The 17,303-nt window shown below is 35.6% G+C and overlaps 1 protein-coding gene across 13 annotated transcripts in view; it reads right to left on the reverse strand.

Annotated features, from left to right (window-relative positions):
* Npas3 (neuronal PAS domain protein 3) overlaps positions 1-17,303 on the reverse strand; it is an 836,745-nt gene that overhangs the window by 555,830 nt on the left and 263,612 nt on the right. For 7 of the 13 annotated variants that reach the window (XM_040275944.2, XM_040275939.2, XM_040275937.2 and 4 more), the window contains 2 exons: positions 14,784-15,028; positions 14,622-14,672 (listed from right to left, as the gene is read on the reverse strand). In XM_040275944.2, coding sequence (XP_040131878.1) covers positions 14,622-14,672; positions 14,784-15,028 — 296 coding nt within the window. The remainder of the gene's footprint in view (positions 1-14,621; positions 14,673-14,783; positions 15,029-17,303) is intronic. The other 6 variants (XM_040275945.2, XM_040275946.2, XM_040275943.2 and 3 more) reach the window with 1 other exon arrangement.

Here is a 17,303-nt window from a genome sequence, read left to right on the forward strand (position 1 = left end):
AAAATTCCCATGTAACAATTTGAAGTATGACACAGGTTTACTTGAACAACTGTTTTGAAAAGCATATCTACATTTGTAGGGTGAAATGACCCACCTTTACCAACTTCCCACCACCACAGCATGTGCTTTCTCATTAGCATCTATGAAATGTTTCAGGGATAGACAGCCCAAATGAGTGGATTACAATTAGAGGAGAGCAAGTACACTCCTGGTTTAATCATACATATGACTCCATTTAATTGAGCATTTCTGGATCAAATAAAAGATTGGATTTCTAAAAGAAAAACAATAATAACAAAGGGCTCCACGTTCAGACTTAGAGCAAGCCTCTGATCAAGGCACTAAGTATTCAATAGCTCACCTTAGTCTTCCCTACAGAAGGCCCTCTCATCTTCTCAGCTCTGTGATCTCCCTTTTGAGTCTATGATTTCATATCTTAGTAATCTAGAGTAGATTGTCTAATTCTCTCTTATGTAAATATCAAGTGTAGTGTTGAATTAAAAAAAATTAAAAATGATTCAATCAGTTTGAGACTTCCTTCCCAGGGGTCTTTGATTTATAAAAATCATTTTATTTTCTAAACTCCATCACTAGAGTGAAAGACAGCCAAGTCTACTGCTGTAGATTTTAAATAACTGAAGCTCAGAGGACAAATCTGAGTTTAGACCTGTTTTTGATACTGGAACAATTGCATGGCACCTATGATGTTAAATTACAGAGAATTAACACATTAATTTGGTGCTGGTTGTGTAAATGCTTCTAGCATTTCCTTTATCACTTAAACTCATTTTCAGAGAATAGATTGCTGTAAAAGAATGTAGGCTCATTAAGAGTTTATTTCCTCAAAATGCTGAAGGATGGCAAGTTTCTACTGCAAGGGGATCAGCAAACAGCATTTGTATTTCTTTATCTGGGGGGTGGGGAAGACTCTTGTTTTTGAGCAGGGATCACAGGTTTGAAAACGAAAATTTTCATCTTGTCACACTCTGCCTTACCTCGTTTCAAGGCTGGCTGTGTTTTCTTTACACAGAATAAAATTTTAGCAGGAGCAGAAGCCAAATGCTTAAAATGAATGATCAACTTACAATTCGTATGAATCTATTCTTTCATGCTGCTCTGCTTAAAAATAGCATCATAAATGCACATCTGCAAAGACTGTGCAACCCCCCTTTCCTGAATTGTACAAATTATTAGAGTCGTTGACAAAAGATTTTTTTTTGTTTAGGGGTTGGTCTGGGCACTCTCTTTGGCAGACTGCCACTTTTCTAGCAGTGGAAATATTGCTTGCAGAAAGCCACATTGTACGGAACAGCTGTTCTGCTAAAACATTGAGCTAGCAGCCCAAGGAATGGCTGACTTCACATGTGAAGCAAAATTGTTCCCTCCCTTTGTGCTAATTTAAATGAAATAAAAGTACAAAACATTCTCTTCCATGCTGTCTAGTCTTCCTTCTCAATTACAGGCTTTAGTGAGACACAAGCATGCACGCCAGGCATGGAGGTGAGCCCTTGACTCTCCATCCCTGCCCTGGTGGTACACTTGAGTTTTGACCATTCAACTTCAGGGTTCTCAGGAGAGCAGCTCCTCCTCTAACCCAATCCTTTCTGTATTCAGTTCTTTAGATGCTGAGGGATCTATATACGTTGTCATTCAAAGTTTAAAAATACATCTCATTCCAGCATTTTTCCATCTCCATAAAAAATTACCAGAGAAAAGATTATACTTCATTAAGCTGTTGGTTTATAAAGTAAGGTGTATGATTCATACTTTTAGATGTTTGAGACAATGTTCAAATAATAGAAACATATACAAGTATTCTGCATCCTACATGGCACTGCTGTTTAAAATTCTCTTCTAGGTCTTATACATTCACCTGATTTTTCAGGGAACAAATTCTCATTGAATGTCACCAGGCTTACAACTTTAACTATATTTACACGTGAGAAATTATTCAATATCAATGAGTATAGAAAGATAAGACTTTGAAGAACTCTCATTTGAAAGTAGAACTTCAATAATTTTCTTATAAAATAAAAAAAATATTTTAAAAGTCCTTCATATTATACAGTTAGTCAGTAGGCTCTCCTATGAAACACTGTGTGCCATTGAAAATCCTATCCATTTTTAAGATCCAGTTTAAAACTACCTTCTCACTCTCCTCATCTGGTATTAATCCTCTGTCAGCCTACAGCACTTTGCTTATGCCTAACCTCTAAGATATTAGAATAATATTTTATCTTATTATTTTGTGAGAATATGTCACTCCCACTACATTATCAACTCCTACAGAAGAGGGTTCAGATTTTCCCTCTCTTTGTATTCCCCATAGAGTCTAATCCAGAGTCTTGTAATGTAATAAATATTCAAATACTTAAAGTATGAATATGTAAATAAAATTAAAGGAGAAATATAATCCATTTCTAATTTTAATGACAAAAAGTGATATCCTAAACCTCATGATTGGATTATTTCTACAAAGTCAAAATTTTGAGGAAGAAAAAAATTAACTACATTCATTATTTCAAAAAATTGGCCTTGCATTTTATATATAGTCTATTTTAAGAATTCTTTTGTTTTTCCAATCAATTCAATGAAATATCTACATATTTCATTGTAATTAATAATTCATAAAATCAGCTTCTATAGACCTCATTATCTTAAACATTAAAATAACATTAAGCTGCCTTAACATTCCCAAATCACCTGTCATTTAAGAAATACTTTAAATTTCCTCTACCCTCTCAGGCTACAAGACATTTTTTACATGTTAGATCTTGTGTCAATGTAAGCCTCCCAGAGGATGGCTTCCCAGCTCCCTGTAGTGGAAGGTACACTCAGACAGCTGGGTTCTCAGGTCCAAGTTTTCAAACAAGAAAACTAAGGTCAAGGATTTGTCCACAGTCACTGACTTTTACACTCAGGAATATCCAACTCCACTGACCAAGTCTTTGTTGTCAATAAGCCATTCTGAATACAATTTAAGATGCCTGAGATGGTTAATTACCATACTCCAGCCTTGTGCACATGGACTATATCTTTACCAGAGGTTGTGAGAACTCCTCATGTTATGGACTGACTGAGACTCCCCCAGAAGTCATATGTTGAAATCCTACATCCCCAATGTGATGATATTTGGAGGTCGAACTTTGGCAAGTAATCACTAAAACCCTTATGAAGGGATTAGTACCTTTACAAGAAGGGACGTGGAAGACAACAATTTTCTCTCTCTTTCTCCAACATACTATACATGAACCAGGAAGAGGGCCCTCATTGACAACAAGATCATGCTGGCACACTGATCTTGGATTTCCAGCCTCCAGAATGGTGAGAAATAATGCTTGTTGTTTAAGCCAGCCATCTATGATATTCTGTCATAAAGCCCAAACTGACATAGGCACCCTGTTTAATCTTAGTAGAGGTATTATTTTTCTTTTCCAATTGGAAATGTTCACACAGCAATTCCGCGACTGACCGACAAGAAGGATGTTGGGTCTGATTGCCCACCAGATGTAAAGCACGACATAGCATAAGCTGAGCAAATTGTTAACAGATTTTTTTCTGCAACTTCAGGAGCTCAATATCAACAGAAGATACAATGAAAACACTATGGGTCAGGTGTCAGCTAAGCAAATATCACTGCACCACTTTACAAACATCTCTGAGAACACCCAAAGTGAGGCTTACCTGCATCTGCATCCCTGTTTTTCCTTTCATAGCTTCCCAGAACATACTAAACTTTTTCACATTTTGTTATGCTATCTTCACATCTCTTTTCGAAATGGAAAATGATAGCAATTTTGCTTTTATGCTAAAATTCTTGTAAAAACCTGGATACTATTCATCTATTTTTATAGAAGAAAGCCAATATTTTAAAGTATTTATATAAAACCCAAACTGTGTACACAGTCTGTTTTCATCATCAGTGCTGATATTCAACACAGTCTTATTTCCCAAACTGTAAAATTATATATGAGTGATGTGCTTTAATTACAAAACATTACTGAAATTTTGTTGGTTTCTGGCATGCTTTGGGAAGTTATGACTAGGATCTCATTGAATCATAGCATATTCTAAGCACTCAGTACACTATCTAGCGCTCATCCTAGAGCACTTAACCAGCACCTAGTGATTGACCAACTCTGTGGACAACAGGAAAAGTCCATGACAGCTATTTCCAACTATGTTCTGTTTCCTGAGAAGAAGCTGTAAATATTAAATTATGCTATATAACTTGGCCATATATCCTCACTTTGTGCAGAAATGGTTTTAGAAGTATGTTAAATTCTACTTGCAAAAGACCAGGTCAGCTTTACCAATCTTATTCATTGTAATGCTGGCCATAATATTGGATTCTTGATATACAAGTCTCAAATGTACTATTTCTAATTATTTTTATGATAGTTACAGCCACATCATTCCTTAAAACGTCAGTTGAATCAGAGAGATAATTAATAAATTATGTGGGGAAATAAATCAAAATGTATTACTTAACCTAATTGATCAGTTAAAAAATCAGTTAAGTCAAAATAACTAAATAATAGTCCTTATAGATAATGTTTTAATTATGTTTCTTTTTAATAATATTCTGCATCTACAAAGGACTATTTGAATATCTCTAGTTTGAATAATTTGCCATATTAAATTGAGAAAGCAGCCCAAAACAATAAGCCAATCTGTGTCAATAATTTAACAAGACTTTATGCTCAATTTTCAATAATATATGCAAAGCAGAAAACAATACATTGATGGTTACCCTAATAAAATACACCAACACCACACCCTTAGCTGATACACAGTTTAGTTGTGCTGACCATTGTAATAAAGAGACATAAGAACATACATTGTCTCTGAAGATGATTTTTTAAAAGATATCCCAAGTCATGCATTGTTATTGCTGTATATTTTAACAAGAATCAACTTTTTGTAATTAGTAGTATGCTTCCCATGACAGTGGGTTCTAAAAGGTCCAATGGTCCCCATCAGTTTCAATGCTGCAGACAGGGGCTGGCAACTTATGGGCTGACCCACAGTTCACACATGAACCATTACATGCACATATATCCATGCATAATGTAAATGGGGAAAAGGGGATTTCAATAGTGTGTGACTGCTGTTGAATCAAAATCTCTTTTTCATGCATGAAAGTGTGCTAAACATTTAGGAATTGCAGTGGTTTGAATTCTGGACCTGTCTTTATTTACTGTTTTTGTCCCTCAACTTCTCTCTACATTGGTTTTCTCAAGAAAATAGCAAAGGAATTAAAGCAGATCTTCAAACCAAAAGTTCTACTCTACTCGCCTTGCTTTCCTGCCCAGGCTCTGACATTTACTGACATATTATGGACCCAGGAAGGAACTGAAAAGCTGCAGTCAATCAGTATTCAAAGCCACATTAGTTTTTACAGGTGGAGGTCACCACATGTTTATTAAGGCACAGCTAAGACTTATGCACAGTATCTAGAAAGCCGTTTCTAAAAATTAAAGCCACAGTACAATTTCAATCATATAAAGCAGTCAGAGGTGACTCCTTCTTTGCAATGCCCATGAAATATTGTTATCCGCTGAGCACTGAAACTATATATTGTGCTTTGCAAGAGGTGATAGGTCTAACAAAAGCACATTAAGGAATTCAGCCCTAAAAAACAGAGCACATAAACTTGGAAGTCCTAAATAAGAGACAAAATAGTATAATGTAATATCATGGGATGCCATGACTAAAATATTACATTGTCAAGAACTAATAAACTTTTAAAAAATAAGTTGGATATGCTAGAAAATATAAGTTTGTTCCCTAAAGTTTTGTCAAGAGAGTAAAACGGGGCTGGGTTGTAGCTCAATGGTAGAGTGCCTTGACTAGCAGGTGTAAGGCACTAGTTCAATCTTTGGCACCACATAAAAATAAATAAATAAAATAAAACTATTGTGTCCAGTTACAACTAAAAATATATTTTTTAAAAAACTGAGTAAAAATAAAAATATATAAAGTTTCAGATTCATATTTTGTCTGTGTCATATACTTGGCACTTATTTTATTTAAAAGTTCATTGTGTGCTGTCTTTTTTCCCTTTTATTTTAATGATTACATGTATTCAAATCTTGTTACTTAAAATAGATTAAAAAATTTTTAAGAGAATGAGAGAGAAATTTTTTAATATTTATTTTTTAGTTCTCAGTGGACACAACATCTTTGTTTGTATGTGGTGCTGAGGATCGAACCCGGGCCGCACACATACCAGGCAAGCGCACTACCACTTGAGCCACATCCCCAGCCCCCAGATTAAAAATTTTAAAAGAAGGAACTGTATCATATATTTCTGGACCTATAATCTAAGAAAGATATGATATCTTCATGTACAGGGAAATTAAGTAAAAGAAAAGAAAAAATAGAAACATTATCAGAATATGAAGAGTGAGAGAATGTAGTTTGAGTATTTGTTAATAAACAGCTTCAATAAGCCAAATAATCCAAGGAGAGGCTAAGTTGAGACAATACTTGCTACATATTTTCTAAGGAATTGGGGTTTAGTATTAAAAAGTAAGTAATCATCCAGACCAGAATAACTGACAATCCAAATGAGAAAACTGAGGCAGGGAGAGAGTACATGGTACATTCAATTTGATTAAAGGCTATCCTATCATTATTTATTGACCACATTTATTTTTCTAGGAAATGTAAAAACTGCCAAGGCAGAGAACTGAGTGGACCCACTAAGAGAAGCTGAGCAGATATTGTTGAATGAACTTGAATTTTTAGGTCCAAGATTCCCATGGGCTTCAAGAGCGTGTTGTTTTCAACTTTCAGCTCCTCTGCTTCTATATCACATGACTCATATGACAGAAACTGGGGCAGGGACAGGCAGTTCATCTAAGGGGGCTGCCACTCCCCACAGCTTCTACTCCTCACTGCTCATCTTCCCTTTGTTTTCAAACTAGTCTCATCATTCTCCCTCCATTTCTTTCTACTCTTCCTTTTAATTTCTCTCTCCTTTTTTCTTCTTTCAAGCTTATGACAGACCCACCCATTTATTTAACTCTGCTGGTAGTAATCCCCAAATACAATTCAGTTCGACACATTTCAAATTTAAAACATGTTAAATACTCTCACAGGTACTGTACAATGTTCTGGAGATTTAAAAAAAAATGAATAAGATGACCTAGACTATTCCCTCAATTAGTCTAAGTCAGAGATACGTATGCAAAGAGATAAATTAGAATATAAGCTGAAAATAAAGCAACAGAAGAAGGTAGCAATAACTTTCAGATGGAAATGACTAGTGATAGGTGAAGGAAAGGAAGTTTACATAAGAGAATGTTATCTGAGCTGGGTTTTGAAAGTTGAATAGTTGTTCAATAAACATAGAAGGTGTTGGATCCCAGCACACAACACTTCAAAGTATAGTTTGTTGATATGCTGAGTACTGTGAACTGAAGGAGACTAGAAGGGCCTCAGAAGCAAGATGTCCTTGCACTATCTTTACTTTGTTCAGTACAGCTCCCTCAATGTGATCATAGAAATTAGAACTTCTAAAGTATGGAACCAATCTAGATGCCCTTCAACAGATGAATGGATAAAGAAACTGTGGTACATATATACATGATGGAATATTACTCAGCATTAAAAGAGAATAAAATTATGACATTTGCAGGTAAATGAATGGAGTTGGAGAATATCATGCTAAGCGAAATAAGCCAATCTCAAAAACCAAAGGCCAAATTTTCTCTCTCATAAATGGATGCTGATCTATAAATGGGGGGGCATGAGGAGAATGGAGGAACTTTGATTGGATGAATGAGGGAAGGGAAGGGGCATAGGAGTAAGAAAGATGGTGGAATGAGATGGACATCATTACTCTAGGTACATGTATGACTGCACATATGGTGTGACTCTACATTGTGTACAACCAGAGAAATGAAAAGTTGTGCTCTATTTGGATACAAAATCCATTCTACTGTCATGAATAACTAATTAGAACAAATTAAAAAAAAGAAATTAGAACTTCTCTCCCCCAGAGTAAGTCATAAAACCTGGAAATGTCTCCATGTGATTCTCACCCTTCTTTGAAGATTCTTCTATGAAGAAAAGTTGTATAAAGAGGCGGAGAAGAATTGAACAATAGGGCTTGCTGGGTTCTCCCCTTAGTTATTACCATAGATTTTGTCCAATGATATTTCTACATGGTTCTCCATTCCTCAATGAATCTAAGCATAAAAATACACAGTTTTCCCTGGATTGGGGGATCTTCATTTCTGAAGACTTTAACATTACATAAAACTTTAATTAAATAAATTCATCACACTCCTTTCTTGCAAATTTGTATGGTTTTGTTATGTGAATGTTGGCCATGACCCTTGTAATGGTAAGGAAATAGTATTGTCTTTTCACTCCTACAAGGAAAGGTCATCCCAGTCAGACAATGGCATGTACAAGGACATAAATACATGTTGTATGGCTGGTACTGCTGAAGAGAAATGAGATGATAGTGGAGAGATGGGCAGATTGATGAATTTTTGATGTAGGATGCTTGAGAATATACATACTTTTGTGCCATACTTCCAGAAACCTTTACAGAATTTTCTCATTTATACTTCTTCGTGTGTGTGTGTGTGTGTGTGTGTGTGTGTGTGTGTGTGTGTGTATGAAACACAAGGAGTACCCCTGATTACCCATTCCTATCCTGTACCCTATATTCATGAATTGGATCTGTGTTTTATGTGTGTGTGTGGGTATGTGTATACATATATACATAAAACTTGCATATATATGTGTATACACACACACACACACACACACACACACATATTCCTTGTTCCTGGACTTTGGTCTTGCTCACACAGCTTGCTCTGACCAAAGCAGTGTGGACCAAAAAGACAGCACTAGGTGTAAGCCAAGCCTATGATGTTTGTTCTCTGGTAATAGCTAACTGGTATATCACAATATTCATGTATTCTCAAGAAAATATGCTTTTCTTGAGTCAGTGTTTAAAATTGAGAGTAATTCTGGGTGCTCAATAATTCCAAATATACTTGGGAGTGATAGTTACCAGTCAAACCCTTTGATAGTAGCATTGCTATGGTTTAGATATTAGGTATCCTCCAAAAGCACAAGTATGAGACAACATAAGAGGGCTTTGGGATCAAACGTTTAGGTTATGAGTGCCTTAACCTAATCTGTGCATTAATTTTCTGATAGGGATTAACTGGGTGGTAACTATAGACAAGTAGGGTGTGGCCAGAGGAGATGGGTCATTAGGGACATGTATTGGGGTATATATTTTATCCCTGGTGAGTGGAGTCACTCTCCCTTTTGCCTGGTGCCATGTTCCCAGCCGCTTTCCTCAGCCACACTCTTCCAACATGCCTTACCTTAGGCCCTCAGAAAAGGGGTCAGCCATGTATGGACTGAGACCTCTGAAACTGTGAGCCCCCAAACAAACTTTTCCTCCTCTAATAGTTCTTGCCAAGTCTTTTACTAACAGAAGCAAGAAAGTTGACTGAAACAAGCGTGTAGCAATGCCATATGATATTTTTCATGCTGAATTGGTTTTTTTTTCAATTGGTTGGAGCACACCTTTTTATGATAAACTATGACAGTCCAAAGAATTAGTCTCAGAGACATGTTCTGCCATCATAGAGCCCCCATTTGGCAGAATGCCCTTCCCAATCAGTAACACGGAGGATTACTGGTAAGCATAGTTATGTAAACATTGCTTGCCCTATTGTAATACAAAGTAAAAAGTTAGTACTTAGATGAATTTCTTTCAGAAGTTCTACTATAAATCTATAAAATGACAATAACATGCTTTCTGGAAGCATACCTAAGAAAAGGCACTTATACTACATCATATTTCCATATACTCGTTAAGATCTGGCACTCCCAAAACAAACAGCAGTGAGCACTGGCCGCTCAGCTTTTGGACGGTTCTGTTCCATTTGGTGCCATTATCATCTGGGTTGAGACAAATGGAGTTAGAGACCAGAACAGAGGCATTGGTCCTTATTTTACTGAAGATGATGGAAATAAGAATAGGAATCAAGGGAACCAAGTTTCCATTGTTTACTCTACTCTCCAAAAAGTCCCACACAAAGCTTCTTGCTCAGAACTAAGGGGTTCTCTCTGTTCAACACTTTGCCTATGTAAAAAGAAATAAAGGAATGGGCTGAGTATGCATGACCGGGTATGAAATCCAAGAACTTTCATCTCACAGGTTTTTGGTAAGGAGGAATATGAACTTGTCCTAATGCACGGACGTCACTTAGGAGAAGGAAATGCTCCTTAGCATTTGGTAAAATGGGAAAACAGGAAATGGAGGACCTCTGAAGTGTTTAACCTAAGAAGACCCATCACTCAGATAGTCTTGGAATTTCTACCTTTCTACTAAAACAAAAATCATTTTACAAAATGCTGTCCAAGTTTTAGGGACAACCATTGTGGCTGTAACTCAATGTCACTCTAGAAGATCATCTATAGTCATTTACCCTGTGAGACTACTGTAAACGAACCCACTAAGCATCATTGTTTAAATAAGAATCCTGTCTTTGACAAAGGATAGGTAACGTGTGGCTTAAATAAAGACTGCTAATCTCTCCTCTCAGAAAAAACTACTACTTTAATTCACAATAGATACCTGAAGAGTGAAGACAAATTCTGTGCAAGAGGTAAGGCTCTTCACTAATGTGTTCAGGCAGTTTTAATCACCAGTTGCCTTGCATATTTTTCAACTGTTCCGTTTCAAGGGCTAAGGGTGTCTTATATTTTACATATTTTAGCATTGTTGGCTGTCACAGACAAAGGCAAATTGTTGTTTAAAAGCTTCAATATTTAAATTGAAATAAAACTTATGCTTACAATGGCAAATATTCCTGGATTAATAGAGTTGCAGCAGACACACTCCAAAAATTGACTGAAGTCTGTGATATTAGAAAGACAGAAAATTTATCTAGTTTTAGCAAATGTCAAATCAGCAGCTATTGCTTTTAAGATTAATAAAAGATATAATGGTTTCTAGATAGCCTCTAAATAGAGATTACTATGAATGGAGAAGTGATTTACCAACAGTCACCACAATGAGATTTCTTTAAAGGTTACAATCATCAGTTATTTAGCTGAATGAAACACTGCTGAGAATGCCTGGTCATTTCTTGAATAATGCATAACGTTCATTGTAGATTTGATCTGTATTATAACAATACAGATATTTCTAAAATAATAGGAAAAAATATCTGTTACCTTACAATTGCTTAACATATCATTTCCATGAGGTAATTGACTCAGGACATATTATACACTGTCAACTGAGTGTTCTTCCTGCAAGCATAACTCGTAATAATCTGTATAAAATGGATATCACAAAACAAACTCATCCACCTTTATAGACTGTTAAGAAAAGATGTGATAAACACAGGGCAGAGTAAAAGACCTCTCTGAAGCAGTAAATTAAAATGATTAAACTTCTACCTAGTTGTGTGGGACAAATTTAAATTTAAGCTTTGAAATTTAATTATTAACATGATCAACTCTTCACATTAAAAAAAATGCTGCCTATATTGTTCAAGTACTTTTTATATAAATTTCCAAATGCCTTTAGGTTTATTCAAGAGACTGCTTGGAGAGGCACAAAGTATAACGTCTATCGTCTTTATTGTTGGATTATGAACTGACTTCACATGGTGCTGCAGGCTGTTTATATAAGCTTGTTTATCCACATGAACTTCTTCAAGGGCATAACATAGAAGACCTTAATAAATTAAAATGAATTTCTTTTGATGTTGTTGTTTCATGAATGTTTGATCAGAATGAGTAGCAGTTTTGCATTAAAGAACTAGAGTAAGGCAATAAATTGTACATATATTGCACAGCAGAAGCAGCAGATAGAGAGTACCAAGTGCCTTTCTAGCAACTTTTAAAAAAATACTTTTTAGTTGTATTTGGACACAATGCCTTTATTTTATTTTTATGTGGTGCTGAGGATGGAACCCAGTGCCTTCCACATGTGAGGCGAGCACTCCACCACTGAGCTACAACCCCAACCCTTTCTAGCAACTTTTAAGAGAGACAGCAGAGACTATATGGAGTCACCATGCACAATCTCCAGTTTTAGCCCATCACCAATTTACTAAGAGTGGAAGTGAACATGTACTAACTGTGGATGTTCTGACATCATCTGGCTAGAATTGTTTAAATAACAAAATCTCTTATCTCCTTCTAGGCTCCCATGTTCTTTAGTGATACCACCACCATGCCCTTCCATAGACAGCAATACCCATGGAGGGCAGAGGCCATGTGTTATCATCTTATTTACTCTAATCATCATAAAGGGTTATAGAGTTGATAGAACCACACAAAGAAAAAGTCAATTGCTAGTGACAATCTAAAGCTCATAAAATTCTCACCTGGAATGTTTAATAATGAAGACTCAAAACAAATGTCATTTATAAAAAAATATGATGTGAAAGAGTGCTAGACAGAAGGCAAGAAAACTGTATTTTTGTCTTAGATCTATTAACACTTAATGGCAAAGTCATTTCTTATCTGTAAAATGAGGGAATAGTTCTATGTGATCTAAAAGCCTGCATCTGTAAAAGGCCATAATTCTAAATGTAAACTGGACTATCACATCAGAGAAGAATAAACAAACAATGGAGCCACCAAATTTTTCCACTTTAGTCACCAATACTTCCAAGAAAGACTATTCACTGCAAACTCCTTTTAAAATAAAAATAAAATAAAAGACAACTATGCTCAACAAAGAAAATATAAGTCCAGTTTAACAATTTTTGCAAATTGAATAATAATATTTTTCCATACTGTGGGGTTTCTAACATATTGGACTTATCATTTCATTATGCATGATTTGGCATAAACATAAAAACAGGCATGCCTCAAACTAGAGTGAAAAAATAAATCTAATGTATATATACTAAAAGTATATGTACATCTTTACTTTGGGAAAGTTCACTATTACTTCAGTATCTAGAAAATGCATTAGTGTCTTATCAAGATTATGTTCACATTCTAGAGGGGAGAAGAACTATAAAAGGACTGAAGAATGTGCCTTCATTTATTTGTCATGGGCTAACTTGTACTGACATCCTGTCCTTGAGAAGTACCTCTGTTGTGTATTCTCCTTAACCTTAACAGCATCATATACTCTAGATCAATGGCCCACAAACTATGGCCTCTGAGCTAAATTCAGAGGCTGCTGCCTGTTTGTAAATACAGTTTTACTGGAACACAGCCATATCCTTTCATTTACATATTGTCTATTCCTTATTTCAAATTATAATGGCAGAATTTAGAAGACTCCAAAACCTAAAATATTTACTATATGACCCTCTACAAACAATGTTTGCCAACCATGGCTCTAGAGGGAAATAACCTGTTAAATTTAAATTCTAATTTTCCTCCTCTCATAAGCATAAGTAAATTCTTAAGTAAATAAAGTATCCCTTATCTGAAATTCTTGGACCAGATATCAGAAATCAGGTATCAGGGTTTTTCAAATTTAGAACTATCTGGACATATGTAATGAGTATCTTGTAGATGGGATCCAAGACTGAACACCAAATTCATTCATGTTTCAGATATACCTTATAAATAGAGCCTTTTATACAATATTTTACATAATTTTGCACTTGATACGAACTGGAATTTCCCAGTTGTGGCATCATGTTGGTACTCAAAAGTTTGGGTATATGTCAGATTAAGGATTTTCAGATTAGGTATGCTCAAACTATAACACATTCATACATGCATGTACACATACATAACCACAGCTCTTACTATGGAATCATAAACAATCACTGCTTTTGACCCTTTAATTAAATCGGTCCTATAAAAGAGTTTACCCTCCCCACTAGTACCCTTTCCTACAACAGCTAAAACTGTTGGGATTTTTCCAAATGTATTTGGAAAGGTGTCATCACCAAATTAAAGCACATAATCCAGTCTCCCAAATGCCTAATTTTATTCCATATTCATCAAGGGCCTAAACACAAGGTCAGGACCTAAGGATCTAGCAGACATTTTAAATCCTACGCCTTGAATAACACAACTGTAAAGACAGAAAATCAATGGCCAACACCACATATACCTCAGTAAACGGTATGCATGCATATTCAAATGCTAAAAATGCCATAAAGTATTAGGTATTTGGGGAACTCATAGGAAAATACCTCTCTTGAATGTCAGAGTAAAAAAGACCCCACATTTTAAAATAGTGAGCTTAAAGTGTAACTGTATCAAGCATCTGAAGAACAAATATATGTTTATAACTTTTAGGCAATATGTCTATAGAGAAACATGAAACATTAATACATGGATTGATTTTTATGGTCAATAAAATCATTAACTCAAAAATGCCTGCTCAAGTTGGACTCTCTCCCTTTCTCTCTCTCTGGTTACTTAAAGAAATACTTATTAGTTCCACCCTTTAACAAGCATTTCCATATTCTACCCACCAAGAATAATTTATATGTATTAATATAACATACATTAAATCCCAGAATCACTAATACATAAATCATCTAATTCTCATTTCTAAGAAACTTGATATAAAGTAGCAGTATATTTAGGCTGACAAGACTTTTTGAAAATAAAATAGAAATAGAAGAGGTTTATTTCACCTTCACATGGTGTCTTTCTCATGCAGAGTTCAGATTTCCACATTTGTATCCCTTTAAAGGATTTGATATGCAGGAAAAGAAGAAAGGATGATGGTAAACATTTCGACTTAAAGATAGCTACAGACCACCATATGCCATACTGAACTGTGACCTAAAACTTACCTTTTACTGATGTGTTGGGTGGAGGGCCTTCCATTCGCAAGTTCCACGGAGGGTCCCCCTGATTAGCAAAGTCCCTCATTTTCAGATAGCTAATTGTCAGTCGAATGATGGACGCCTTGTCAAGCTGGCTGGTGATGGCTGCAGGAAGAGGCAACAACTTGGCCAATTCATAGAACTCAAAATTTTCCTTCCCCCGGCGGGAGCGAGCAGCATCTCGGGATTTCTCCTTTCTCAGTGCTTGTAAACTGAAACCAAAGTAGTGAGAAAGTATTGTTTAGAATAAGTGAATCTGTCATCAGAGGGAAACTGCTTTCCTTTATTTACTTTCTTCCTCAGGAAAAATCTACTTAAGAACTACTTAAAAATTCAAGGGTAAAATGAATTAGTTGTAGACAATGTGATTAAAATCATAAATTCCACCTCTGGCCTCTTGTCACACTTACTCCGATGAGTAAAAGTAGCCTTTTGCTTGGTAGGTTTATTTTTTCCCTTCTCATTGTTCATGCACTGAGATGTAGTCATTGTTTCTAAGACATAACATAAGGTTTATAGGTGAGGCTTGATGTTATCAGATATAAACAATTTTAAAATTGGGTTTGCATCCATATATGTATTCTCAAGCTAATGATTTGGTTCATTCAATTCTCATTACCATAGGATCTTAAACCATCAAAAGGAAACATTGTGAAAAATTTATTTCAATTATAATCTTGGGGAACAAAAGGTAAACACAAACACAATTCGCTTTGACAGAATCAACAAATATAATGTTGATGTTTCCAGCCCTCAGGAAGGATCACGACACCTTCAGTCAGATGAAGAAAACATCACATTGAAAATAAAGATTTCAATGCAACATTCAAAATGTGCTGATATTTGGTTGATAAGAGAACACTGCAATTCTTTATTAAGGGACATGCATTAGTAAACAGATAGATTTTCCAAGATACTAGAGAATACATGCCCCCAAAAGTCAAACTTTTGGATAATATAAATTTAATGTTGAAAGATAAATCCCTATCTGGGTTATTAAAATTTATAAACATTATAGACTTATTACTTCACAGAAGAGGCAACAGGTGGGATCCAGCATTTTTCTTTAACTATTCATGTGCATTTCTGTTTGAAGTGGGCTCATATTGCTGAGGGCAGAATCTTGCACAACTGAAGTTGTGTGTGAGCATCTGATGGGAGAATTCCACATTCTCTGAGTCACTCTGCTTTATGTCTGAATGGAAATGCATTCAGAATCAGACTCTGATGATAAGTTACTGGGTAATATTTACAGTACCAAGGTACTAATAATCATTTTAAATTATCCATGTCATTGAACTCTGAAGGCATTTTAAATCTTTGAATCTAGAATCTGATTTCCATCATAAAATAACAAGAGAGAAACAAGAAAGAAAGCAAATCCAAAGGAGTAGCTCAAAATGGATTCAACAGTATAGCTTCATTCTCTATGAATATACCATGGAGGGCTGCGGTTGTGGGTTCAGTGGTAGTTTGCCTAGCATGTGTGAGTCACTAGATTTGAACCTCAGCAGCACATAAAAATAAATAAATTAAATAAATGTATTATGTCCATCAACAACTAAAATACAAACACACACACCATGGACAATAATATTATAGATTACATTAGAGCAACCCTGACATTGTTCACAGTGAAAACTGCATTCACTACAGACTCCAAAATATCTTACTGAATATCTGTGTCATTTAAGAAATGCCATAATGCTCTGGTCAGATACTTGCTAGGTTACTATCCCAATTAGGGTATCATGTTCACTCTGTTAATGAAAGATTCCTTATTAGCTAACTATATATCTCAAAACTGGGCAAGTAAATGCTACCATTTTCAGAGTAACAGCAGTCTTAGGTGATAGCTTTGTTCCTTGATCCATCTCAGATAATAACCATATGCAGGAACATCACTAATTTACAAGGAAAAGATTTATTATGTCACTGATTTCTCAGTATCTTGTCTGTCTCTAATTGATTCTATTAATGTTCAATTTTGTCTTATTAAAAAACTATGTAAGTAAAGTGAGAGAAGCCTTAGGATCTGACAGAGTGTAAGTATACCAGGATCCAGGTTAACATCTTAGAAGAATCTTAGGCCTCCCTTTATATAATAAAAACAATTTATCTAACAACAGGTAAGTTGGCTGTGCCAAAGGAATTCTACTTTTTGACATGTTTTTTCCACCACTTGGACATAGGGGAAGATGCAGTGGTTTAAATTCAGTGCTTTGCTTTGTTGAGCATTCTTGTAATCAAATACTACTTCAGAAGGTGAGCTAAGCATACACTTTGGGGGTCCAGTAAGTGACTAGGGTGAAGCTCCAGAGTAGGGGTTGCAAACGCCAGGGCATTTAAGGCTGAGGCAGGAGATGTTGATGAGTGAAGAGGACTGATGGGGGCTGTGGGGAACTGGAGGACAACCACCCTGAAACAGGTACATCACACAGTTTCAACTGACCACTGCTTTGGGGAAGGCTTGCTTGGTGTTGCCAG

This window comes from Ictidomys tridecemlineatus, chromosome 5, assembly GCF_052094955.1.
Source record: "Ictidomys tridecemlineatus isolate mIctTri1 chromosome 5, mIctTri1.hap1, whole genome shotgun sequence".
Lineage (NCBI taxonomy): Eukaryota > Metazoa > Chordata > Mammalia > Rodentia > Sciuridae > Ictidomys > Ictidomys tridecemlineatus.